We start from the raw sequence: 25,997 nt of genomic DNA on the forward strand, positions 1-25,997 counted from the left end.
AGTAGGGCCTCTTCCCGCTGACCTCACTCGAGCGCGGGGAAGTTTCAGGACCAGACGGCCAGGCTTCCTCGGGGGCACTGCCGCTTTCTGCAGACAGTTCTCTTCAGCACCGGGCGAGAAAACGGGCTCCTTCAGGTTAGGGGGCGGTTCACGTTTCTGGGCTATTCGGAGGGCAGGACGCGAGTCGGGGCAGGGGACTTTGATTGCCCCTTTCTTTGTTTCGAAGTTTCTCCCGACCAGAAAGGGTCTGGCACGCGCGCGCACTCGACGCCCTGCTCAGAAGGCCCTCGAGGGAGGCTGAGAAGCGCAACGAGGCCGCTCTCTCCGGCCGCCAAGGGAGATGCTTGCAGACGCCCGAGGGACACCGCCCCTCGGAGAAACTCTTGAGAAAACCCGACCTAAGCCAGCGCTTCGTCTTCCCGGCCAAAGGAGTCCGGGGCCATAGCGGCTTTCGCTCTGCCGGGATCTGCCGCACCTGGGCTGCAAACCAGGTGGCCGCGTCTGCCTCCTGCTCCGCCGAAGTGTTGCACCCTCCAGGAAAGAAGCCGCCGCCCTCCAGGAGCGGAAGAAGTGCGGCAGAGAAGGGGCATCTCTCGCGTGATCCGCCCTTGGCCTGCCCAGCAGGGAGCCAAGAACCCCGCAGCTTTCGTCCGCTATCGGTCGGCCCGAGCGGGTTTGTAGCTCCAGCAAGGACCGCTAGACAGTCTGCGGGAGTGAGGGAGAGGTCCCGCCCCCCTCTTTCCTTCCCGCCCTTCTGGTCGCAGACTCTCAGCCACGGTGGGATGGAGGGACAGAGAGTCAGGCGCCCCCGCAGCCTCAGGCGGCCCTTCTTGGATGGGCCGCTGCAGAACTTACTCTGGGCCGAGGAAGGCCCTGATCTTGAGCAGCCGGAGGCGCGGCAGCATCCAAGGAAAAGGAGAAACTGGGCCAAGCAGCTCAGTCGGCTCCGGTCCTCGGGGGCGGCTAGCTACCCGTCTGTAGCGTGTTGATGCTCCTTCCGGGTGTCCGGCTTTTTTTCCTAGCTCTCCGACGCTAAGATTCTGTGGCAAATTGCCACGTTGGCGCTGTGGATGCTCAGGGTCACAGCTGAGACCGGGCACTTCCTGAGCGCCTCCTTCACCTCCAGGTGAGATAGCAGGTCTGCTCACCCAAAGGGGCGGCGGATTCCCTTGCCTGGCCGAGGGCTGAGAGAGAAAGAAACCTCCTCAGCCACGCCAGCCTCCCGGCCAAGAAAGGGAGCCAAGATTGAGGGAGGCTGCGGGGGGGGGGGGGCTCACTCAGTTTTTCACCTTGGGCTTTAGTGCATCTTGTGAAGGGATTCAAGCCCTTTCTCGAGGGAGGGAGGGAGAGACAGCAGCCCGGGGCCTCCTCCGCAGTCTCCCCAGTGCCGCTTGCTGCAGTACCGGCTTCCGTCAGTTTCGACTTTTTTCCCGGCCAGAGACGGCTCCCCTCTCGAAAGGCTTTCAAGAGTTGTGTAAGTACTGAACCCCAAACTACTTAACCTGCTATAAAGTGGCAGGCGGAGGGGGGGGGTCGGGAGTCTTTCAGACCCTTCATCTGTGCCAGGAGGTTCAGGTCGGTGACCCTAAGTTTCAAACAGCGTCGCCCCACAGCCTTCCTCGAGGCCCCAATGCCCAGGCATTCTGGGCCAAAAGCCGCTTCCGAGGTCCTGATTGCCCCGGGTTCCCCCCTTCAACTCTCAGCCCCCTTCAGATCCCCTGGCTCTGAATCCAGCTGGCCTAGTGGAGAGTGGTTGAAGAAAGGGAAAGGCACCTGGGCATTGGAGAGACCTCTTTGCTCAATTGAGGAGGAAGAGGCAACGTCCAGAAACAGCCCCCTCCCCTCCCCTTTCACCGGTAGGAAGAAATAGGGAAGGAGGAGGCCCACAGAGAGGACCTGCCCCAGGCTCCCATCCCCCCAGGGAAAGAAGCAGAGGTCTGCCTGTGTTGAGAGGCAAGCTCTGCTTTATTTCAGGCGACTGTTGGACTTCCTGAGCAGACCCAGGACAAGAAATATTGATGTCCGTGCAAATGGAGGTCACCTCAATTCAGCAGTTACAAAAAGAGTGATGAAAACTTTTCAGATTGAGACTTATCAATCTGAATGGCAGATTTTGCAAAATAAGGACAGAAAGGTTGTATAACCCATCTCAGCAGAGGGCAGGTGTTGGGAACATGACAGGAGGCGGGTGTCTCTCTGTGTGTGTGTAGGGCGGTTTGCAATCAACAGACAGCAAAGTGCAATTCCAAGGAGAAGCAGCAGAGCCAAAGACAGATCAGCACAGTCACAAGTCAACCGGGAATCACTTGCTCTCACCCCCCAGGGAGCATCCTAGGAAAGGAGCCGCCTGCCCAGAGCTTGTTCAGGGGCTGCTGAGTGGAGAATCCCAGCAGTGGATATGGGGGGAGGGGGGGACGGAGGCCTCCAGGGCCATTCTTGCTTTGAGGTTCTAACTAGCAGGAAAGATGTAAGCAGAGAAAGCAAAGACCAGTTGACTGCAGTGGGTCTAGGTGGAAACACTTCCACTAAGCCCCAAACAGACAACCTTCCTTCCTTCCTTCCTTCCTTCCTTCCTTCCTTCCTTCCTTCCTTCCTTCCTTCCTTCCTTCCTCCCTCCCTCCCTCCCTCCCTCCCTCCCTTCCTTCCCCCTCAAATCATACATGTGCACTTGCACACACCTCCTGCTTACGCCAGGCAGAAAATCTTCAAGGTTTTTCATGAGAGGGGTGTGAGGGCCAACAGCACTTCTTCCAAACAATCCAGCAGTGGGTTTGCAAGATGGGGGGGGCACAGTGCTGTCCTGCAAGAGATTGCTGCTGGCCCATGGCAGGCAGTGAATTCTCCTGGCAGTGCTTGGCATTCAAGATGGGAGGGAGGTGAGAAATGGCACTTTCTGCTTTGGAGAGGAAATCCTGCCCGGTGAGCTCAGTTCTTCTTCCCACCCACCCAGCTGTGAGCCCTCACCCCATCGGCTCCTAAGGCCAGCTGCCTCCTCTCAGGCCCCTTCCAGCAGGGAACCCAGCGCCCCACGAGGAAAGGAAACAAGCTTTCACCTCCCCAAGACTTGCCATGAAGGCGGCAGCAGAGGGGTGGAGGGTGGGGCAGGCCTTCTTGCCAGGGACATAAAGCAGGGCTTCCTCTGTCCAAATGGAGGAGCCACCTGTCTGGGGCAGGAGTACAGATTCACCCCAGACAGTTTTCAGTTTCAGCAAAGTCCCCGCCCACCATAAAAACCCACTGCCAGCCCCCAGTCCCTGCTGCGCTCTGGCCCAAGAGCACCTGGTGAAGAGGGAGAGAGAAAGTACCCGGGGCTTTCTGAGATGTTGTGTGGAGCTCTTTGCTTTCGAGAAAGTCCATGGGAGAAGAGGCCAGGGACGAGGAGGAGCAGGGAGAGCGGCCTGGGGGGAGAGCGCCCCTACTTCATGCCTTCCTCTGGGTTCCCTTCCCCATCTGTCTTGCCCTCTTCTTCAGTCTTCTGGTCATCCGTGTTGAGCCTCTGCTGCTTCTTGCGCCGGACACATTTAACAATGACCAAGGCGAGGATCACCACAGCAAGGAAGCCCCCCACGGTGGCCCCCACGATCACAGCCACCGTGGAGTCCCGCTCTGGGGGCTCTGCAGAGAGAAGCCCAGTGTCAAGCAAGGCACGGGAACAGGGATCCACTCGCAGTAGCACCCTGGGGAGGGGAGGATCCCCCAGTGGGCTTCTGGGGTCTTCCAGGAAGGGGAGCAAGTGAGAAGGGAAGAGGGTGGAACCCCATCCTGACCTTCTGTGAGGACTTTGAGGCTGATCTGGCCATGGCCCTTTTGTCGGTCAGGCGGGTTCATCACGTAGCAGTTGTACAGCCCTTCATCCTCCAGCTGCACGTTGTGGAGGGTGAAAGACACATCGTTCTTGCTGGGGTTCCCCGTAAACTCCACACGATCCTCAAAACGCTTCAGCTCCACAGGAACCACTTTCAGCTTAAACTGAAGGAACTGGAGAGGAGGGTGGGCAAGAGTGGGAGAATCAGAAGAATTGCAGGGTCTTTGGGAGCACCCTACGCTCCAGTCTGGCCCACTCTCTGGAATTCCTGGCAGTGGTGGGCAGAGTGGGAGGGAGCACAGGCAGAGAGCTTAGGAAACTTGGACAAGGGTCACCCAGTTCATGGTCCATGCCTCCCCCCCCCCCGTGCTTCAAAGCCCAGAGTTCCTGCTGTGGAGGGTGAGGAAACAGGGTTTGGCTGCTAGCCAAATTTGCACAGTTGACAGGCCAAGAGGCACAAGCAGCATTCAACTGTGGGGCACAGGGATTGACCAGCCCTAGGGTCCAGATATTCACCATCTCTTCGGTGCAGTTCTGGCAGGTTTGGTAGGTCCAGTTCAGGGAGAACTGCTTCTTGTCTACCTGGTAGCAGGAATTGAAATTGCAGCTGAGCCGGATGGAAGAGCCATTCAGAGCATAGACGGTGGCTGGGGCCATCAGCTCCATGCCCAGCGTGTTCATCACTAGCAAGGAGAGAATAGCCCCCCCCCCACACACACAATGTTGTTATTCCTGTTTGCACTAAGACATACTGCAGATCCTTCCAACAGGGAGGCCAACAGAAACCGTGGATACCACAGAACTGGCACTGCCAAGTCCGGCTAAGTTTCCTACCTTGAGTATATATTGTTGCGAACCTTGGAGGGCCCCTGGGCATGCTGGCATTTACCATCCTTCAGGGGAGAGAGAGCAACAATGATGGGAAATGATGTGGTTTGGTGCGGGGGGGGGAGAGTCCTGGGGATGGCTGGTATGCTGAGCAACGCAGCCTTTCTTTTTCTTCATCCAGGTGGAGATGAATTCTAAGCTGTGCTCTCCCCCACCCAAAAAAACCCAGAAAGGAACCCAAAGATCTTTTGGAGATCTCTGAGAGTTGCCAGATGCCCCTTGAGCGGCCTTCGCCAAAGCAGTAGAGGGCTGCTAACGCAGCTGGAATCATAGGAGCATCCACAGAAGATTCCATTAGGAAAAAGTTGGATGCAGCAAGAAGCCCTCTGATCCTGTATCTCTGGGCAGGCTGAGGCAGTAGAGTACAAGAAAAAACCCTCCACACTCCAGTGAGTCTCCCCACGCCTGCAGCTGCAGGTGAGTGGAAGTACAGAGCATAAGCTGACTCCCTTGCGCCCTGGGCAAAGGGACATCAGAGAGAGAGAGAGAGAGAGGGAGGGAGGGAGGGAGGGAGAGAGAGAGAACAACTTTTAGGGGATCATTCTTGAGAAAGGCAGGAAAAGTCCAAGGGGATAGCCCCCAAGGTCTGAGGGGCAATCCATGATCAGACCAGGGCAAGGGTGGGCTTAGCCACAGGTTCTAGCATTCAGCCCTGGTGATTCCCAGCAGATCCCTGCTCTTCCTTCAGTGAAGTCCCACTGCTGGATCTGCAGAGAACTGCTCTGCTTCTGACATTCACTGCTTAACCAGTGCCAGTGCCCACCCTTGCCAAAGTCACTGACCAGGATATATTAATGGAGGGAGAGGCTGTAGGACCAGTGCAGGGGACAAGATGCAGCTACTGGGGAGTGGGGGTGGGGGTTATCCAGCTCTGCCCAGCAGATCTAATTTCAGCTGAAATTGGCACCTCCTCTGCAGCCTTGTGGGGGCACACCAAGAGGGATCTGTTTGGCCAGCCAGAAGCAGCTGCTGAATCCCCCACTGCAGGAGGAGCAGCAGCAGGGCAGGGCGCTGAATTAATGCAAGGCAGTGGGGAGGGGAGGCCTGGAGAAAGGGGATCAGTGCCCCCTGCTCAGTATTCCCACGTGAGTTCACATCATGTCCGGCCTTTGCTTCAGACAAAGAAGGGAAGGGGGGGTCTCCTCTCGTCCACTACCTAAGCCCCCACTCCCCTGCTACCTAGGAGGAAGAGCCAAAGCTAGCCTGCAGGAAAATAACACCGGATTACTAGCCCGATCCCACCCGCTGCACCCCTCTTCTCCAATGATTCCCGCTCCAACCACCATGCGGGCCAGACCTTGGGGGCGCACGTGAAGAGGGTGACTCGTCATCAGGTGTCCTCTGCCCCCCAACTGCCCGAACTGTCGGAGCTCGAAAACCTGCCTCACCCCCACCACCCCCACCCCCATCCCCGCGGTACTTACCCAGCGGGAAGAGCAGCAGCAGCCGCAGCGCCGGGTTTGCGGGGCTCATCCTCAAGGGCGGCGGGGCGCGGGGCTCAGCAGCTGTATAGGGCGAAGGTCAAGTGCCCGTCCGTCCGTCCGTCCGGAGCACTCATCGTCCTTGGGCAGCGGCGGGGTTTGGCTCCAAGATGGCCGGCTGGAGGGGCGGCGGCCACTGTTGTTGCCGTCGCCGCCACTACCAAAAATCGGGGGACAGAAAAATTCTTTGGTTGGTGGATAGCAAAGGATTCGGGAGGGCGGGAAAGGGCTGTGGCTAAGAACAAGCGTGGGGGTGGTTCTCGACGCGATCCTCCCGCGGACCGCAGCATTTCTGGCTCGGTTGCCGATTCCCGGAGAAGGGCAGGCGGGAAACGTCGCAGCTTCTGGGGCTGGGGTCAGCGCGTTGGCCGCAGTTGCTTGCGGGGGTTTGGGCTGGAACTGAACGTTGGGCTTCGTCTGAATGGGCTATTCTCCCCCTTCCCCTCTTCTAGAACCGTCGCATATAATCCAAGGATTATACAGTAGCCACCTCCAAGTAGTGGCTCCTACGGTTACCGTGGGAAGAGTGGTGGGTGTAATTTCTCGCGCACACCGAGAAAAGGCCCCGAGCCCCTTTGCGCCGCGCTTCCAGTTCAAAAGCAGCCGCGAGCGCCGTTGCTCCTGCTAGCAAACTTGAGCGGGTGGAGACGTGAAACAAGAGGTTGCAGCGGGGTGTCTGCCAAGGCTCCGGCGGGGAGCTGCCCCCACCGCTCTCGGCCGCCTGCACCGCGGCGGACTGGGCTGCGCTCTCGGGAGGCGCGGGGCGGGGCGGCGGGGGGGCTCCCCTCCGCCCCGGGTTCGCTTCTTTTAAGGCCCGGGGGTGTCGCCGCCGCGCCGCCGCCGGAGCAGTTGGGCTCTGCGGCGGCTCAGCCTCTGCCGCGTCGCTGTCCGTTGTCCTGCAGGAGCCGCTCGGCGTTTTCCCTCCCGCCCTGGACTCCTGCAGGACTCGGCAGAAACGGCATCGGGGCGGCCGGGGCGGAGCGCGACGCTCCCGGCGGAGAAAAGATGAGGCCCGAGATGGGATCGTCCCCGGCTGGAGCCGGGCGAACGTCCTGCTCTGCCTGCAGACCCGTGCAAGGACGGACGCGGCTTCTTTCTGCGTTTCCAAAGCTCACGGTGCTCCCACTTGGCATTCGAGGAGAGACCCCGAAGAAGTCCCCCTCGGGTCTCTCGGAGGGAAAGAAGCGCGGCCGGTCCGAGTCCTGGCTTACTTTTCTTCCAACCCCAGAGGTAGGTAGCCAACAGCAGCACCTCCACAGCAGCTCCTTTGCCAAGTGCGGGTGCTGGTCTGTGACGTAGGCCACTGAACTTCAAGACAGCCTCACCAAGTTGGACGGGATCTAGCCCTCCACTCCGTATCCAACAGAACAAGAAAAAAACTCAACAGATGCTCAGGGCTGCATCCAGGCTGGAAAGGGCACAGATAATTCTTTTCACCCAGGACTTCCTGGAACTGCTGTCAGATCACCTCATCAACAGTTTTCCCTAACAAGTCAAAGACTATCCAAAAGTTGTTCCCTTTGGCTGGATCAAGCGTGGCCTCTTAAGGAGGCAGAAATCCTGGGGGGGGGTGTCCACCCCCACCCTCATTGTGCTGAACCCAATCCCTCCTCCCTTCACTGGCAGTTCCACAAGATGGGAGAGGCAAGGAACCAGCCCACATATGCTGGAGATCATCACAAACACACAAACACACACGGTTTACAAGTTCAGCTAAACTCCAGATCAGCTTGCAAGGCTCACGTCATCTCCTTGGAATCCAGAGCGCCAGCATCTGATTCCAAGCAGCTCCTCAACAAGGAACGTGTGTCCTTAAACAAGGCCAAAGACTCGCTCGGTCAGCGCCCTGCTGCCATGGCCCAGAGCCAACCATCACGTTCTTGGCTTCCACCAGGGTCCTTCCAGGCGCCTCTGTAGTGTTTCCTTGCCTGGAGTCCACAGGCAGGGAGAGCTGGTCAGAATAAGCTGCCAGGGCTTTCACTGCCTTTGGAACAGAAGGTCAATCTGGCATGTTAAGAAACTGCCCACCAGGTTGTTGGAACATCTCCAAGTGCCGGCAAAAGCCAGGAATAGAACTGTCGATTCTCTCAAAGGCCAAGTGAACTACAATCATCTCCCACCCAAATAAGAGCCTCTGCCCAACACATTTAGCACAGGTATTGTAACTGAACCTCAAAACTGTTACAATGGCTCCAGAACTTCAGCCTCGTGGCAGCTGTGAGCTTGCGTAGAACTTAAATTCTCACTGAGGCGGCACAGAATATCCACAGTGATGCAGCCAGAGCCCAGCAGAGAGTCTTGGCCCCATAACCTTTTGTCCCTCCATATTAAGGCAGGGGACCTTCACCCTCCCTCCTATTGCATCATCCCGCGGAAAGTGTCTTTCCCCTCATTAACTGCCTGTTGCTCTCTAGGGAGCCCCTCTAACAGGACAGTTTCTACTCACTCCTGATTTCAAGAACTGACTTGCAGCCTCTCTCCACTCATGTTAGGGGCAGCCCAGTTCTGCCTGCTTGATTCCCCTCAGTCATTCTTTAGCACTCCTTTGGTAGCCAAGTATGCATAAGTGGCCTGACCTGGGAGATTCCAAGGGCAAACCTGGTTGAGGCAGGAACATCCAGAGTTGATGATAATGATGGCCACCCCCATCATCATCATCATCATCAGCAGCAGCAGCAGCAGCACTTAAAAGCCTGGGGGATTCAGAAGTGGCTCCAACAAGGCCAGGTACCATTGGCCCTGCCCCCTGAGCCAGAGAGATGCCCCAGCTGGCCCCTCCCTTAATGGAGAGGAGAAGAACAGTCAGGGCTCCAGGACAGCGAGCCTTTAGCCTGGACAGCAAAATACCACCTCTCTCCATGGTACACTGGGAAAACTGTTGCTTTCCTTCATTATCTGCGAGGATTTGTGGCATTTGGCTGGCAGCAGGATCCTGGTCCTTCATCCTTCTGGGCTGAAAGATTATTCAATCTTCAGCAGCACCCACAGCAGTCCAGTTAGGCACTGTTCAAAACCAAATGCAGGGAAGGCAGGCATATACTTTCCCCAATTCCTCCCCTACTCCCCCCCCCAATTAATGGTAGACCAGTTCTGGTCAAACCAAAAAGACAAAGAATAGATGGAGTTGGCCCAAGGCATTTATTGGTCGCAGAAGGAAGGGCTTTCTGCAAAGGAAAGCCAACCGAGAAAGAAAAGAAAGGGAAGGGGGGATCCGCAGGTGAAGGCCCTACGGCCAGCATTCCCAACTATGAGAATTGGAGACAGTCTGAATGTTGAGCTTCAGGTGGTTCATGCGCACTTCCACATTAAGGCCACAATATTCAGTTTAACAAGCCCAGCTGGAGACATAAGAGGCTTGGCCCTCTTTCCACAGGAGGCTCAGTTCCAGAAAGATACAGAGGGGCCTTGCAGCCACTATAGATATGTGCTTACATCCAGCAATGGCCACACTGAAGTGGCTGGCGTTTACTGAAGAGCTCTATCCTGTGTCTCTACATCAGCCTCCATCCTCTCCACTTTCTCTTCTGGCTGTGAGCTCAAACTACATGGGTGGTTTCTCAAGACAGAAACATCCTAGACAGGAACTGGGGCTGTACTCACATTTCATGAGCCAGAAGCTCAGGGAGCAGAAGTGGAAGCCTAAGAGCCTGCCTGCCACTGCCCCCTCTTCCGAGCCTAGTCACGGGGCAAGAGAAAGCCAAGAAAAGAGAAAATATCAAATCAGGATCACTCCTAGAATGGAATGAAATCCGGCCATTCATTGGAGACTTCCTGAGCTGGATCTCGGTGACGGCGCTGCAAAAGGGACTCCTGCTCCCTCCGCCAGTGTCAGTACGGTTCCTCCTCATCGGTGTCCTGAACAGGAGGCAAGGAAAAGCCTGAGGTGACCCAGGTGCCCTTCGCTCAGCTCAGCCATTTGGGCCACAAGTGCTGCTGGCTCAGGCCCAAGAGGGTGTCTCGGGGATGAAGATCCCAGCAAGAAAACCACCCCTCTCCTCCCAAGTAATGTGAGCCGCCTGCAGGTCTCCCCTACCTGCATTCAGTTCACACAGATGCAACAAACCCAAGCAATGGCAGGTAGGCTCACCCCTCTTGCCAGCAATCGGCACGATGCCCAAGATTTGATGGGCAAGAAATGCCGCTCGAACTAAGATCCATTAAGAGTTCAGCCCTGTTTTACATCACTAGGAGTGGCAGCTGTGACTCTTCCTGACGCCGGCAAATCTCAGAGCGAAGCTTCGCCTAAGTCGTCTTTTATTGTTCTGAATCTGAGGGATGCCTCTCACCGATTATAGGTGCAGTTCATTTGTGACCGTTCAAAGTTACAATGGCACTGAAAAAGTGACCTATGACCATTTTTCTCACCTATGACCATTGCAACCTTCCCCTGGTCATGCGATCAAAATTCGGACGCTTGGCAACCAGTCCCTATTTAGGATGGTCGCAGTGTCCTGGGTCATTGATCCCCTATTGCAACTTTCTGACCAACAAAGTCAGTGGGGAAGCCGGGTTCACTTAACAACCGTGTCACTAGCTTAACAACTGCAGTGATTCACTTGAACAGCTGTGGCAAGGAAGGTCGTAAAATGTGGCAAAATTCATTTAACAAATGTCTTGCTTAGCAACAGAAATTTTGGGCTCAACTGTGGTCGTGAGTCAAGGACTCCCTATAAATCTTCTCACCCCATCAGGTCTGGCAGGTCCCATCTGGAAGGAGAGCCTTCTCTGCTGTGGCCCCCGCCCCATGCAGCGCCCTCCCCCTCCCCAGCTGTGGCTAGCAATTTCTGTAGGGAATCTCTTCTTCCCTGACCCCATCGGATTTCATTGCTTTCAATGTGTAGAAGAGCAAATAGCTTACTCTCTTGTAATCCCTTCCTCTCCAAACCACAAGGAAGAGGGGGGGAAAGCCACAGTTCACACACAGGTTGTATACGGAACATAATGGAAGTCACATGACAGAGATTCTGTGAGGGTCATTGATGGTCATAAATTGAGTGTAGAGTTATTTTTTTAGCACCATCACAACTTCGAACAGAGACTGAATGAGCAGTTGGTAAAGGAGGATTATGTATGATCCTAAGTTAAAATATCTGCTGGGAGATGAAGAACTTTTCTCTGCTGACATTTTCTACACTGCCAATAAGTTCACTATCTCCAGCAGGTCTCCCAACTACAGAGCCTTGTTGCATCTAACCTCCTACTTACTCTGTTTGAGACACCCTTTTGAGCTCAGCAATCCTCCAGGGCATTCTGAGGGCAGTCTAGCCACTGGGCAATCAGCAGACATCAGTGTCTGCTGGTTCTCAGTGGGGAAGAATGAGAAAGATGCAAGCAGGGATAAGGCTGAACTTCTGCTGTCTTCCCAGTGAGATAATGCAGGAATTAGTGCTCCCATAACAAAAGATTTCTCTCTTAATAGCCTTTTGGCTTACCAGGCACTGCAAACAACAGCTAACCAGCCGCTCTCTGCAGCCATTTTGCTCAGGTCTATGGAAAAAGGGAAGAAAAGAAACCAGCCCAACAACCAGCCCAATTGTTTGCCCCTCTGCTCCCACCACCTTTGAGCATCAGCCTCTCCTTCCTAGCTGCCTCTTGCCCTGAGGGGTAGCAGAGGGAGGGCCATTTTGAACTCCCTTTAAGAGGCATTGGGGGCCATCCCAGCCCCTCTTCAAAACTTCCTCTGCCAATAATCCCTTCCAACCCGTCCCCCTTCCCTGTCATTCTTACTCTTCAGAGACTTCAATGGAAGACTTCTTGTAACCAGGCTGTCTCCTTGCTTTCATCAGCCCAGATTTCTGATTCATCCGGACCAGCAGCAGAACCACCACAATGCCAGAGGGGAAAAAGACCAGGATGGAAAACAGTCCCGATGAGGTCAGTTGGAAGGAGGCACCTTTGGAAACAGAGCAGGATGGGGCAGGCGGAGCAAAACTCCCTCCAGACAGCTACGAGAGTCTACAAGGCTCCCCCAGGTCCACCCCCAGCACAAACGCCAATGTTAGCGGTTAGCACAGTCCCCTCTGCTACCCAAGGCACCCCAGACTGGAAGACATTCCGCAGGCCAGGCAGAAGGAGCACCACCTCAAGCCAAGAGCAGCAGGCTTCCAGGAAGCAGCTGGCAGTGGCCACCCACCCAGGGCCTGCAGGACAGTCCCCCTCCTGTCCTGGGCACTGGGGTCTCTGTCTTACCTCTCTGAGTGACTGTCAGCAGGGTTTGAGGAATGTTGTGCTGCACATCAGGGGGGTTCTTCACAGAACAGGTGAATGTCCCGTTATCCTCCAGGGTTGGGTTCCAAATCATAATTGAAGCATCCTGCTTGGCCACATCGCCAGCCCAAGAAATTCTATCCCGGAAGCTGCCTCTCTTGGCTGGATAGGCATTAGACTGGTAGTGGAAGACCTGGGGGAGGGAGGGGAGGGTGAGCCATCCCAGATCAGAAGACCCAACAGCAGCCAGCTCCCCCAGGGAGAAGGGGCCACCAGGCTATAGGACTCCTTTCATCCGCCCTCGCGGGGACAGCACCACTTCAGGGCCATCAGAGCACCAGAAGCCGGGGACCTCCGCAGCTCACCGGCTCCAAGTTGCCCCCTGCAAGAGGCCGGTAGGTCCAGTCGATGGTGAGCTTCTCTGTGACCGGAGCGGAGGACTTGAACGAGCACTTCAGGGTCACCGGCTCGCCCACAAACGCGCGAACTTGGGCAGCGGCCTGGATCTCCAGCAGGTGGACTCTGGCAGCCGCTGCAAGGACAGCCGCAGCGCAGCTCAGTCACCCGCCGCAGCTTTCGCCCCCCTTCCGCCTCCTGTCTGGCCCGGGAGTCCGTCGGGCGGGAAAGCAGACGGCCGCGGCGGGGCTTCTGAGGCCCGCCGCCTCCTTCCCGGGCCCGCCGCCCTCCTGGCCGAGGCCTCCGCCCCGACGACCCCCGCCCCGCCGCGCCGCGCGGCAGCCCCGCTCACCCAAGAGGAGCAGAGGCAGCGCGGCCGCTCCGACGGGCTTCCTCCGCGCCAGCCCCATCTTTCCGGGACCGGTCGCACCTGCTCGACTGGCGGGTCGGCCGGCGAAGCCGGAAGAGGCGGGCCCTGCTCCGCGGCGCTCTGCCAGCGGTGGGGAGAGGGGCGTCCCGCGTTTCCCCCGCCGCGCTGGTCTTCGGAAGCAGGGGAGGCTTGGGGGCACCGGCAGGTCTCGAGCGGACCTGGGCAGGAAATGGAAAGGGAGCGGGGCCCCCTTGGGGGAGGCGAGGACTCCGGCACCGGTCAAGGCGCTTTTGCCGCTTTTCGATCTCCTTCAGGGGCGAAGTTGAATTTAATAAGAGGCCGGGTGGGGGGCTGCCCTGATGTCCGGAAGCTTCCAGAGAGTGATTACTGGACCAATAGCAGCATTCCGAATCCGTCTGTGCGGATTAAAGATGGGATCCGATGCAAGAAATAGAAATATAGCAAATCCGGAAGGACACTCTTAGTCTGTATTGTGTATTGTGTATTTGCCTTAAGCTTGGTTTGCTGCATCAGTCCCCCCCACCCCCAAGGACTTGCTAGACCTGAACCGAACAGCTCCTATTAAAGCAACAGCCCAGCCCAGCCACGACTTCCCAAGTCATTGCCTCACATCCTCCCCTGGCCAAGAAAAGGAGAATTTTAGAACAGGAACCAGTCTGTGCAAAAATGTGTGATATGATTTCATCACGGAGGTGAAATTATATTGTCAGTATGACACTACTAGCCACATGTGCAAAAGAGGCCCCAGTGGCCATTTTTGGCCCTCCATCAAGATGGTCTGCAGCAAAGGACTTCGGCAAGGTGGAGCAGGCTGTGTTTGGCCTAAGCACCCTTCCCAGCCCAAGCTGCTCCAACTGCCATCCCGGGGCCTCGAATGAGGATCAGCCGACTGTGCCCACTTAGATCTTCTCCGGAGGCCATTGGAGGACAAGGGAGCTTAACCCAGGAGAGGCATCGTGATCATTCTCTTAGGGCTTAGGCAGCATTGTCGAGTCCTCCCTCCCTCCCTCCCAGCCCAACTCCAGACACGGCTGGAGACTCCACACTACTTCCCCGTGATCTGCCCCCCTCCCCCTGCTCTTAGCTGCCCCTCTTCCCAAGGTCATCTGTGTCTCCCCTTGCTCCTCCTGGGCCTCTGGGCCACGATTTCTTTTTGTGCTCCCTCACAGGATTGTGGTTTGCAATATCCACACTTCTAGGACCCTCTGACTTTAAAGATTGTGCAATTGATCTGAATGGGGTGCCATAGTACATTCCATTGGACCATAAGAAAGGCTGAGCGCCAAAGAACTGAGGCCTTTGAACTATGGTGCTGGAGAAGACTCCTGCGAGTCCCTTGGACTGCAAGGCGATCAAACCGGTCAGTCCTAGAGGAGATCAATCCTGACTGCTCTTTAGAAGGCCAGATCTTGAAGCTAAAACTCAAATACTTTGGCCACCTAATGAGAAGGAAGGACTCACTGGAGAAGAGCCTAATGCTGGGAAAGATCAAGGGCAATAGAAGAAGGGGACGACAGAGAATGAGGTGGCTGGATGGAGTCACTGAAGCAGTAGGCGTGAGCTTAAATGGACTCCAGAAGATGGTAGAGGACAGGAAGGCCTGGAGGAATGTTGTCCATAGGGTCACGATGGGTCGGACACGACTTCGCAGCTAACAACAACAACAAGTACATTCCATTAAGCTAGATGACAGTCACTTTTAAACCCAGGCAATTGTACCTTTATTATAAAATATTCCATTAGCATACAAAATTTAACAAGACTCTTTAAATAAATTAGTGTATGAAAGAGTGTCACCTAAGGATATGAAAGGGTGGCCCAGAAGAAACCCAGCAAACAATCTTCTAATACCTGAAGCTGATGAGTTTTAGAGGTAGTTGTTGGTAGGGTTGCTGTAGTGCTGTTGCATAAAAGGGGATCAGTGGTCAGAGATTTTTATTTTTTTATTTTTTTGTCCAGAGCTCTTAAATCCTCCTGAAGGCAAAAGCAAACTCTGGTTTTAAGGAGATTTGTGCTGCCAGCCTGGGCTGGGGGACTGCAAAGGAGACAGAATCACTGCATCCAGCAGGAACAGCCCCATGGCTGGTTCCTCACTCCCTTTCAGAGATCCTCTGCCTGCACAGAATCAGACTACTCCAGGCCAGGGCAGGCCATAGAAACAGGGGCTTGGTCCTGCTTGAAGAAGAAGCCCTTTGCTAAGTAGTTGGGGGCTCCCCCTTAGCCATTTGCCTGGTCTTTGGTCCAGGAAAGAGAGCAGAACAGTGAGCAAAGTGGTTCCCCGTTGCCCTCCCCCCAAGCTTGGCCTGGCTGGTCTGTCTTGACCAGTCTTCTGCTGACACCAACTAGGTGGCCAGTGGTCCTCAGGTCTTTAGTCACTGAGTCAAAGGCAATCTGTAGTCAAGGTGGGAGGGGAGGACTGCTGCTTCAGGCATATGGAGAAGACTGGCTAGGCAGACCTTTGGTGTCGTGAGGGCAGAAGGTGAGGTTTTGGCTCCTGCAGGCCCTCTACGTGCGGAAGGTCTCCTTCAAGGCCAGGAGCACAAGTGCCTTTGCCATCTCAGCTCCAGCAGGCCATAGCATCCATGGGTAGATCTGGGAGAGAAAAGCACACACAAGGAGTAATTGTGGGTGGAGCTCCCAGTGGAGGTGCTGGCCCACGCCTCCAACTGTGAGGAAGCTTGAATGTCCACAAAGGCCAGACTGGCAGGTGTGGCAGTAGCCCCTCCATCCCTGGTCTCTCTTGGAGGGAGGGGAAACTTCAGCCTCCCACCTTGGTCCTGGAGTAGCTGGTAACAGCTCCTGCCCAGTGCCAGTCAAGCCCCTCCCGCCCCAGCATCCTTACCAAAACCGATGGGTCCCCTGTCCCCAGGAAGGGGGCTACTTTTCCTCTCTGCCTTCCTTCAGCTTCAGTTGCTCTGACCTATTTGAGAAGAAAGGAAGGGCAGCAACTACAGGGCAGGAGGCAGAAAAGCAACTGCTTCGTGAGACAGGGCAGGAGGCGGGCAGGGGGGAGATGGGGCAGAAGAGCTGGGCAAGCCACCGCTGGCTCGGGTTGCATTCAGGGGTGTTGGTGGGAGGGTGCTCTGGCTCCTAATTCCTGCTGAGGGGCTGCAAAATCACTGCTGAGTCCAGCCACATCTGCCTTTTACCACCATGCCTTCCAGGGGAGGCAAGGGGGTCTTTTTTCTTGGGTTCCAGCTGCAGGAAGCAGAGGGAGAAGGTGCCATGCCTTGAATATTTGAATCAGATTTTGCACTGTACATGTAAAGCACCCACAGTGTTGATCTATTATTAGCTGTCTGCCTCCTGTGTGTAGGGAGAGGCCATTAAAAGGAATCTCCTGTGTACAGTCTGATTAGCTCACTGCAGTCTCTTGGGCAGCCTCAACTGGAGCTTGCAGGGTTCTCCGTGGCTTCTGGATTCTGACAGGTAAATTCAGACCATGCCAGCTCCTCCTCACTAAAGCCCCATTTCCACCCACCCACACAGGTCCTCTACCCCAGGAGCCCAGTCCCTCCCTGCCAACTTACCTCCCCACCTCCCTTGTCTTGTCTTGCTGCATCCTCTGCCAATGACGCCAGATCACCACAACCACCACAAGGATGAACATTGCAGCACAGGAAATGCCAATGGTGAGGACCAAAATATGCACCTCTGAGAAGCTCACTATCCAGAGAAAACAGAGGCAGGTGAGGAAGAGAAACACAAGCACAGCAACCCCAGCCACCCAGCCCACTCACTTTTCAGCACAACACTCAGCTGGATCTCGCCAATGACACCATCCACATCAGGTGGGTTCTTCACATGGCACTGGAAAGTCCCGTTGTCCTTGGGGCTCACATTGTGGAGCATAACCGAAGCATCGTTTTTGTGTACATTGCCATCCCAGGTGAGTCTACCTAGGAAGCGGCCTGATTTGGAGGGGTAAGCCCAGTGATTGTAGTAGAGCACCTGAGTACAGCCAAGAGAGCACCAGCAGTGGTGTTAGGTGGCTCCTGGTCTTTGGTTAGCAGCACATCCTGCAACTGAGTCCTGGGAATTTCTCAGACTGTTTCCCTCCCTGCTTTGCGAAAGGACTCTGGTGAGCTACGGGGAAGGGAAGGAGCCTGCCCAGAACTTGCTGCAGAGAAGGGAGGGTGCCCAGCAGCTAGGAAAAGACCCCCAACTGGGGAAGCTGCTCCAGAGCTTCTCTGGAAGACAGCCATCCGGGCCAGTCTCAGGGAGGGTGCCTGGGGGCACTCCATTGTCTCTGCTTGAGTGGATGGGCAGGAGAGGTAGGGCCAAGGCTCCAGCAAATGGGCCCTGAATTCCTTCAGGGCTGGGAGGGGAGGCCCTGCCTGAGCCAACTGCTCTCCCCTCCCCTCCCCCTTGGCCCAGGGAAGCACAGGCCACTCTGCCAAAGGCTTCCAGAGGAGGGGGAGGAACATCGTCCATCTCCATAGGTGCCTAGAGCCAAGCCACCAGCCCGCCCCCCCCTGACCCTTAGCAGCCTCTCTGCCCCACCGTACTGCAAGGGGACTGACCGACTCCAGGGGCTCCTTCAGCTCGGACTGGAAGTACCAGGAAACTGTCAGCTTCGGCCCCACCGGCACTGGACTGCGGAAAGTGCATTTCAAGCGCACGTCGGTCCCGTTCAACACTTCCAGGGTGCCAGAGGTGAACGTTTCCATGGCTGCCACCGGCTCGAGAGCTGCAGAAAGAAGCAGAAGGGGAATGCCGTCGCAGGGCCCGAAGGCACCTGGGAGAAGGAAGGGCAGAGCGCCGCCGCTTCCTGGAGGTGGGCGCTGCCCAATCTGCGCGGAGTGATCCAGGGCGAATTCCGCAGAGGGGAAGGGAGCTGCTGAACAGGTCGCCGTTCCGACGTGCAGGAACTCGTCTGCCGGGTGACGCCGACCCCGCCCAGTGCAGCGCTCAGCTGGGTGTGCCTTACGCAGGAGCGAGGCCGGGCGTGGGGACAGGGTCCACAACCGCTGCAGGGGACGGCCTAGAGGCGGCGACTCCGGAGGAGCCAGCCCGCGCCTCTGCCTTCGACGGGGTCGGGGTCAGGGTCCAGAATCAGGGTCCGCAAGGAGGCGGCCCAGCCGGGGCTCTACCTCTGCTCTCCCCTGCGAGCCCGTGCCTTCCATCACCTCCCCGGGCGGGTAAGCTTATCTTACCGAGCAGAAAAAAGCCCCAGGCCGCGAGTCCCGCGAGCCGAGATCCCGGGGGGGCCATGAGCTTCTGCTTCTGCGGGATCCTGCCAGCCGCTCCGCCCAAATGCCTCCCAAACCTGGAATGAGCCAGGCGCGTCCCGCACGGTTTGGGAGCCTCCCACGGGCCGCCCCAGGAAGGCCTCGCCCGGCCCCGCGCTGCCGCCCCCCCCTTCCTCGAGGCGAGTGGTGGCGGCTGCTGTTGCCTGCCAGAGCGGTGCTGCCCGCGACCGATCGGCTCCTTGCTAGCGCGGCCGTTCTGTAGATCCCGCTGCGCCGGACCGAGGCGGAGCCGTGCCCGGCGCTCTTTCCACAGGACCCTCACTCGTTCCTATCACTGTCCCGGGATTTGCGGAAAGCCCTAGAATTGTCAGGGACTATCGAAATAAAAGGAGGTTCTTGCCAGGATAGCCACCATCCGCAAAGCCACCACCTGAGCCCAGCCTGGCCCAGGACACCATCAACAGCCTCCGCTGGGAAGGAGAACCTGCTGGGCTTTTTCCCACCCTGGTACCTCCAGCTAGCCTGGGGTGAGGGGGCTGGAGGGAGCCACCATCCTTTAAGTCATTTTGCCAGAATTAACCCTTAACAGCCGGGGGATTAACTGCCCAAGAGCCACCATTCTACTCTCCCCCTTCCATGTCCATTCCCCACCACCCAATCAGAAATTATTGAATGAGAAGTGAAATGTCTTCAAATAAAAACAAGAAAGTTCAGTTGCCTCTTGAAAAAGCACCTTTGGAACCACCAGGACCTGGATGACTGAGAATCTCCATAGATGTAATGTAATGTAATGTAATGCTATTCATTGTTTTTGACCAGTCTACCTGATCAAGAAAGAGGAGGAGGAGGAGAACACCTCCTCCCACCCTTGGAAGCCCAGGAGGGGGCCCAAAATAGCAGACCCAAAGGGCAGTCCTGGGGAGCAGTCCCTGAGCCCGCAGATCCAGCTGGCCGGGTGCACCCCTTGCAGCATCAGGGCTCAGCTGCAGTCTATTATTCCTTTCCACAGAAAAAATAACATTGATTGGTTTATACTTTTGTTAAATTTTTACTGTCACAGTCCCAGTGGACACTTGACACAGAGCAACATAAAACACAGAATAAAAATAACAAAGCAAGAGTGTACAATTCAAAATATCAACTGTTGTGGAAAATTGTTGAAGAGAAGAAAAGGGTTTATTGCAATGGTGGTTGAGTGTCTGTGTCACAAGAAAGAGGGGCCCCAAACTAGGGGAAAGCCAAGATTTGTGTACAGGGCTACAAGGCAGGAAAGGATACGATTGGCTGGCCATCTGGGGGAAGCTGGGCAGGTCCTGGTCAGGGCACCTGGGTGAGTCCTGTCCTTAGGCAAAGGGGGCCTTTGGGAAGCCACTCGTGGAGGAGAGGTTTGGGCTTCTTCACCCGGTTGGTTTAAGTCCAGCTTGTGGAGGGCCTTGTCTGGGGCCAGAGGGATGATAGTTTGGGTTTGAAGGGATTGGGCAAACAGAGGACCAGGGTCCCAAGAGAGGACAGGGTGTGGGGGAAGGGTGCCACCTCCATTTTGTTTGTTAGGTTTGTTTTCAGTACTATACCACTGGCACCTCCAAGTGGCAATCTAAACATTAAAGTATCTCTTAAACAGCTCCCCCCCCCCTTTTCTCACCCCTCACCTGCTGGAGTGGCAACTGCGGTAGAGGAATGGACTTTGCTTAGGGAGGGGTCGCCAGCCCTGCCCACCCAGGAGTACAAGCTCCCTTCTTCTCTGCAGAGGATGGGCAGGCTGGCAGGCCTCTGAGAGCTACTCTGGGACTATGCTGAGACCATCCCCAGGCTGCTATTTGCAAGGCTGGCCTGCTGTACTCTTCTCCCATCTTGGGGCAGTGCCCCCTTCAGATGGGCTGGGCAGGGCACAGGTGGATCTGGGTGGAGAGGAGGAGGGATGGTACTTGGCTCTGGATCCCAGACCCAGCTGAGTCATGGTTGCTCCAGGGCCATGCAGTCACCTGGCACAGGGAGGGCATTCTACAGGGCCCTTTCAAAGAGCTCCACGGTCTGGCATTTGGTGGGTGGGTGAATCCCCGGAGGTTCCATGAGGATATAGGAAATGGGGAGGATCTATACCTCTGATGACCACAGGAACTCATACTCAAATATCAACCAGTTTCCTTGGCAGCCAGCCATTTGGAAGGAGTTTGCCTTCTCTTTGGTCCAGCCTCCTCCCTTGGATTGACTGCTGAGCCCCCACTGAAGCACCAGCTGGGTCAGTCTGCTCCAATGCCCAGCTGGGCCTCCAGTGGCCCAGAGGCTGTTTCCTGCCAAGACATCCAGTTGTAAATAAGGTCTTGAGTGGGGGGGGGGGGAAGGAATTGAAGAGGTAGACGGGGTGAGTGAGTGCCTTTTAGGCCCCGCAGCCTGTGACTGCTTCTTCCATACTGAGTCCCCAATTGAAATCGCCTGTAGGGGGTGCGGCTAAGTGGCCCCAGCTCCATCTGTGCCTCCACTCAGCCTCGGCAGCTCGCTCCTCCTGCTTTGCTGGAGCTGCCACTTCCTGGCAGGGCTGGGGCCACAGAGGGTTTCTTTCTCTTTCTTTACCAATTGCTCAGCTCTGTTCTTGGAGCTCTCCTGAAAGGATAGACGCAGCAGGTTCACCGGGGAGACCCCTCGAAGCACCCACGGGGAAGCAGTGAGGGCAGGAAGATGCCTCTGGGGCTCCATTTGGGTGCCTTGGTGCTCCTCTTTTTCCGCACAGGTGAGTGCTGCCTCTCCACGGAGGGCTGGACTTGGGCCCCATCAGGGCTTCTGCTTGATCCATCTGGCTTCTGGCCCTGCGGGTCAAGGTTGCCTGGGACCTTGTGAAGGGAGGCAGCTGCCCCATGTTTGTGCGCACAACTGCCTTTCCCAAGACCCAGGACGTCTGACTCCACTTACAGGCAACAGATTGATCTCAGTGACCAGATCTTCTAGAAGAGATTTCCTGCAGTTAACTGGCCATGAGTTGAGTGAAGAACTTTTTCTAGAAATTACAAATGATTTCCCATCTAAACGTTTTCCACCCAACTCTTATTTTTCAGACCAGGTAGTCAGTCATTCTCTCCCCTCCCTCTGACACAGGTAATCCTCTACTTACAGCCACAATTGGGACTAAAACCTTTGTTGCTAAGCAAAGCAGTCACTAAGTGACTCACATGAGTCCTACGGGAAAGGGCGGTATATAAATTCAATAAAATTCAAATTCAATTCAAATTCATTTTGGCTGCAGTTGTTAAACTAATCTTGCAATTATTAAGCAAATGCAGTTTCCCCCACTGACTTGTTGAAACTCTCTGGGAAAGTTTCAAATGGCGATCACGTGACTGTGAGGATGCTGTGGGGGGGTCATAAGTGTGAGGACTGGTTGTAAGTCACTATTCTCAGCCATCCCTGTCATATCGTCAGACAGTTGTTAAACAAACGGTTGTAACTCACAGGCTACCTGAAATCTCAGGAGGGTGCTTGGGGCAGATTCCAAGGGTCTGACATAAGGAAGGTAGCTCCCAGGGTGGGGGTGGGGGGTGATGGAGGGCTCTATGTGCTAGATTGGGCCAGGTGATCAGGGCTGAAATGCTTGAGTGGGAAGAGGGCCCCTCTCTTTCCAGCTAAGGAGGTCCCTTTCCTCAGAAGAACTTTGGTGAACAGATCACAGGAAGGGAAGAAAACATCCCAGTGAGGAGGAGGAAGAGGAGGTTGCCAGTATGGATGGGGAGAAAACGCAGGATGGTCTTGAGCTGCACTGTGGAGCTGAATCGGGAAATGGAATCTCCTCTTCAAAAAAAGGTCCACAGATCATCTTTTAAACTGGGATTTGACATAGGCGCCATCTGACCTGCAAAGGAAGCTTCTGGAAGATTACATGATGTAAACATGAGGGGCCTTGTGATTGCTCTGTTTTGGCCGCAAGGCAAGAAAATCAACGCCTACATGTTTTCCACTGCCTTTTTCTGGGTATGGCTGCAATAGTGACCACGAGGAGCTGTGTGATTCCCCCAGAAAGCTTTTCAGAATATTTGCCACAAGTCTGATTGGATGGAGCAGCCCCTCTGTTTCAGGGGCTCTGGGGAGAGCAACCTGGTCCACTGCCTTGTTCTCCAGCTTTGCTCGGACTTCATAAAAGAATTGGTTTTTAAGGTGCTGAAGGGAGCAGCTTTATTCTGGACAAAATGGCGGTTACATGCTGGTGAGAAAGTCTTCACCATTTTTTTTTCTTTTCACAGCCAGCCTTGTGGAGGGAGAGATTGAAGGTAAGGGAGGGGCCTTTAGTACTTTGGGTTATTGCTGGAAACAAGTAAAAAAGAAGCCCTTGTCCCTGCAACCATCAGGAACTGACCCTGGCACCTTTGCCCCCAACAAACTGCAGTTCATTTACATGGGTTGGCTTGTGACTGTTGGCTGAAAAGAGGAGGCGTCTTTGCCACCAGGACTAAGAAAATGGGAAGTTCCAATTAGGCCTGGCTTCTCTCCCAGCTCCTCCAGGGATGGGGGGGGTGTCACTGTTTTGAATGAAAATGGGCACTGTTGGAACATGTGGCATAGTCATTATGTTCCACATCTCTGCCTCTGAAGAAACTAGGATTAATGACAATCCAAGAAAGCATTTGGAGATGGTTGTAGAGTAAGAATAGCAACGTCTGTTGAAAGGTAATCTAAGTTAGTTTAAAACCGTCAGTGACTAACTCCTATGGCAAAGCAGACATGCTTCCTGTAAGCATGCCAGACCTCTCCCTGAACATGCACCTAAGAAAAAAAACCCACAAAGCCTCCTAAGACTGGGAAGGAGGGAGAGAGATGTTCCCTTTGGGGTGGGGGATGAAGCTGTGGGGCACTGCCTCATAATGTCACTTGGCCAAAAAGCAGCCCTGCTGCTGTCCCCGTGAGATCCTGCTGGATTATCCGCTAGTGTTTGTGCCCAGAGCTACCAGGCACATTCTCTCTGACTTGCCATAGAAATCACGGTGGAAATCTCTTTGGAGAGAGTGACTCTCCACTGCCCAGGAGAGAACTCCCAGTGGTGGGATGCCAATTCCAATCCAGGAAACAGCAGCACCCTGGTCTTCTCCAAGCCAGACCAACTGTTTGAGATCGAAAGGGGGAAAGAACTTTTCTGTGGACAAAAGAGTCAGAATGGCAAATTGCGGAAGATTTTTCTGAAGATCAAAGGTCAGTCCCGGCAACGGTATGATGGGGCCTCTCTGCCCTTGATGGGGGGGCTGGGAGAATGCTTAGCAGTCTGAGCTGCCTGGTGGCCAGTCCCAGCCCAGACCTCTAGTGCCAGGCAGTCGGAGCAGAGAAGAACCTTCTCTGCTTTAAATTAATTGATTTGTGCTTTAAATTGTAAGCCGCCCTGAGTCTTCGGAGAAGGGCGGGATATAAATGGGATTTAAAAAAAAAACCAGCTTGGCTGAGCTCCCTTTTCAGCTAAGGCTTCTGGGTTTCCTGCAGGGTGCAAGGATTGTGTGGAGCTGAGCTTCGGCCTCGGGGCCAGCATCATCGTGGCTGACCTCCTGCTCACCTTGGGAGTCCTGCTCCTGGTCTATTTCTGCAGCAAGAAGCAGCAGGTCCTCTTTAGGGCAGGTGCCTCACCACGGCTACAAGGCAAGTGCCTCTCTCTTTTCTCCCCGCCTCCCCAGTGCAGGCCAGATTTTAAGCACTGTGCTTTGCAGTTTGGAGGAGTCTGAGGGGGGTGAGGGGTGGGCTGCCTTCAGTTAAGTCCTCTGGTGCTCCCCCCTCCACTTCTGCCTTGGAAAAGGGCTCTAAGGAGGCTGACAGCCACAAACGAACGCAATGGGGGGGGGGGGCGCTCAGTCCATCAAGCAGTGAAATGCTGAGCCAGAGAACTGCGGAGGCAATAAACTTTGCCCTTTGCTTTTTGCTCCAGGACAGCAAGCAGACCACCCACCGCCTGTCCCAAATCCAGATTATGAGGTAAGCCCTGAACTGAACATAAGGGGGGGAGGGGGGAGTTCACATTGGGCAACATCTCAAGTGTTGGAGACCAAGGGCCAGAGCTGTGGAGACAGGCATGCAGAGAGGGGCCAGGGCCCACAGGCCCTCCCCCTTCTCTGCTAAGGTCTGTTTTCTGAAGTGAGGATCCAGATTTAGTCAATTTCATCACTTCTGGCTTTTATAAAGGGAACAGTGACTATTCCCTTACTTTGGTACTGGCAGGGTAGAGCAAAAATTCAGCTGGGAGATTTAGTTCACAGATGATTTGAGTGAATCTCTGAATCAATTTGCCTTTCTGGATTATGGTAATTTCTAAAATCTTAGCCAAATCGGGAGCTACAATGTCAATTTTTTTACTAATCAGTTTAGAAAATTTAATTGATTCAGAATGTCAAACCAAACTATCATTCCAGCCACATGCCACACATCTTTTTTGTTATCCTCCAAATAAAAAAGGAACCTAACATGGCTTTAAAGCCAGTTTCCTGATATGTATTACACAAACAATGGCAAAAACAATCAAAAGTTTTTGAGAGAGAAGAGCATCAGAATCAAGAGTCTGCATCACATGCACCCAAGGGAAGTCCTCACTCTGCTGATGCCCATCTTAACACACACAGCCAGTGTCCTAGAAAATAAGGCCAGGTTTGCCAAAAGTATTTCTGTTCCTACAGCCAATCCGGAAGGGCCAACGGGAGGTGTATGCTGGCCTGGAGCCCCAGGCTTTCTGAGATGCTGCCTTGCTTGCCATGGCAAGATGCCAAATGTTCCGGCTGGCCATGAGAGTCCCCAGAAGTGCCTGCCACTTCCTTCTCCTGTTTGCACTAACCGCTAACCTTCCTGGTGGGGGAACTCCGTTTGCACTGAGTTTTGCAGCTAGAAAATCTGGTGGCCTGGAGAGCCCCACCCCAGATGGAGCAAAGAGCTGCAGGACAGCCAGGGGGCTTCTCAGACTGCAGGACACACCTGGGCAAGAAAAGGGCACCGTAGAAGCCTCTTCCCTCATGTGGGGTCTCTCAGCCACAGCACTGCTGCTCTGAGTGCATGCAAACTCCATGGCTCATGTCCCATTCCCTGGGCAGGATGCTCTGCTCTGGCTGGGGGTGCCCAGGGACCACTTGTGGCCATGTCTCCCCTAGAGCTCCTGAGGTGGCATGTCTGGCTGGTCAATTTGTGCTTCAGGAGCCCTGAGCCCACTTGCCCTGGCAGGGAATCCCATTATGAAAAGAAGGCCTGCTTTTACATTTGTTTTGATTGTGCTTGCAAAGAATCTTAGTAAAGTGCTGTTCCGTTCACCCCAGAGACTCCTGTGTGTTTCTTCTCTGACACGAGTAATACTGGAAACAGACTTGAGGGGAGACCTTGGGGAAGGACGGGACAGAGAGAAAAGAGGAGGTGCTGGGACGAGTAGCCACAGACATTAAAGCCCAGATCTTCTCTGCTTTCCCACCCACCAGCAGTGGTCCAGTAGGAGGGGAGACAAAACCAGGGTGGGAGGAGAGAAGTAAAAGTCAGGTGGCACCACCATAGCCCTAGGACTGGCACTGAGCTTGGCCCAGTTAGAGGATTTGCTCTTCCCTTCCCGCTTTGAGAGCCAGCCGAATGAACCCATTGCTGATGGTTCAAGACAGCATCACTCAGGCTTCAGCTGCACAAGGAGGCCCATCAGCACAAAAACT

General features: G+C 55.1%; 4 protein-coding genes and 1 long non-coding RNA gene across 7 annotated transcripts; 2 read left to right on the top strand and 3 right to left on the bottom strand.

The window, feature by feature from the left end:
- Nucleotides 1-2,654: 2,654 nt before the first annotated feature.
- Nucleotides 2,655-6,291, bottom strand: SCN2B (sodium voltage-gated channel beta subunit 2). Its single transcript, XM_081333805.1, has 4 exons — nt 6,118-6,291; nt 4,322-4,488; nt 3,768-3,978; nt 2,655-3,615 (listed from the first exon to the last, which is right to left on the bottom strand). The coding sequence occupies exons 1-4, from the start codon at nt 6,164-6,166 to the stop codon at nt 3,416-3,418; spliced, it is 627 nt and encodes a 208-aa protein (XP_081189931.1). The 5' UTR covers nt 6,167-6,291; the 3' UTR covers nt 2,655-3,415.
- Nucleotides 6,292-7,281: 990 nt separating this feature from the next.
- On the top strand, nt 7,282-16,685 carry LOC308671729. Its single transcript, XR_014027284.1, has 3 exons — nt 7,282-7,404; nt 11,961-12,048; nt 16,658-16,685. It is a non-coding gene; the product is annotated as an uncharacterized lncRNA (long non-coding RNA).
- On the bottom strand, nt 9,294-13,223 carry LOC308671727 (myelin protein zero-like protein 3). Of its 2 annotated transcripts, XM_081334131.1 has the most exons (6): nt 13,130-13,223; nt 12,747-12,913; nt 12,364-12,574; nt 11,902-12,067; nt 11,607-11,661; nt 9,776-10,029 (listed from the first exon to the last, which is right to left on the bottom strand). In XM_081334131.1, the coding sequence occupies exons 1-6, from the start codon at nt 13,185-13,187 to the stop codon at nt 10,003-10,005; spliced, it is 684 nt and encodes a 227-aa protein (XP_081190257.1). In that variant the 5' UTR covers nt 13,188-13,223; the 3' UTR covers nt 9,776-10,002. The 2 variants fall into 2 exon arrangements, with proteins under 2 accessions (XP_081190256.1, XP_081190257.1); XM_081334130.1 differs by lacking the exon at nt 11,607-11,661 and having other exon boundaries at nt 9,294-10,029.
- LOC308671728 (myelin protein zero-like protein 2) lies at nt 14,703-19,885 on the bottom strand. Its single transcript, XM_081334132.1, has 6 exons — nt 18,325-19,885; nt 17,692-17,858; nt 16,909-17,119; nt 16,699-16,834; nt 16,011-16,088; nt 14,703-15,760 (listed from the first exon to the last, which is right to left on the bottom strand). The coding sequence occupies exons 1-5, from the start codon at nt 18,380-18,382 to the stop codon at nt 16,046-16,048; spliced, it is 615 nt and encodes a 204-aa protein (XP_081190258.1). The 5' UTR covers nt 18,383-19,885; the 3' UTR covers nt 14,703-15,760; nt 16,011-16,045.
- Nucleotides 19,886-20,947: 1,062 nt separating this feature from the next.
- Nucleotides 20,948-25,614, top strand: CD3E (CD3 epsilon subunit of T-cell receptor complex). Of its 2 annotated transcripts, none has more exons than XM_081334111.1 (6): nt 20,948-21,088; nt 22,590-22,616; nt 23,320-23,532; nt 23,815-23,971; nt 24,260-24,297; nt 24,993-25,614. In XM_081334111.1, exons 1-5 carry the CDS (start codon nt 21,037-21,039, stop codon nt 24,294-24,296), a joined length of 486 nt encoding a protein of 161 aa, XP_081190237.1. In that variant the 5' UTR covers nt 20,948-21,036; the 3' UTR covers nt 24,297; nt 24,993-25,614. The 2 variants fall into 2 exon arrangements, with proteins under 2 accessions (XP_081190237.1, XP_081190236.1); XM_081334110.1 differs by having other exon boundaries at nt 23,815-23,967; nt 24,251-24,297.
- Nucleotides 25,615-25,997: the final 383 nt, after the last annotated feature.

This window comes from Vipera berus (genome assembly GCF_964194415.1).
Source record: "Vipera berus genome assembly, chromosome: 8".
NCBI lineage: Eukaryota > Metazoa > Chordata > Lepidosauria > Squamata > Viperidae > Vipera > Vipera berus.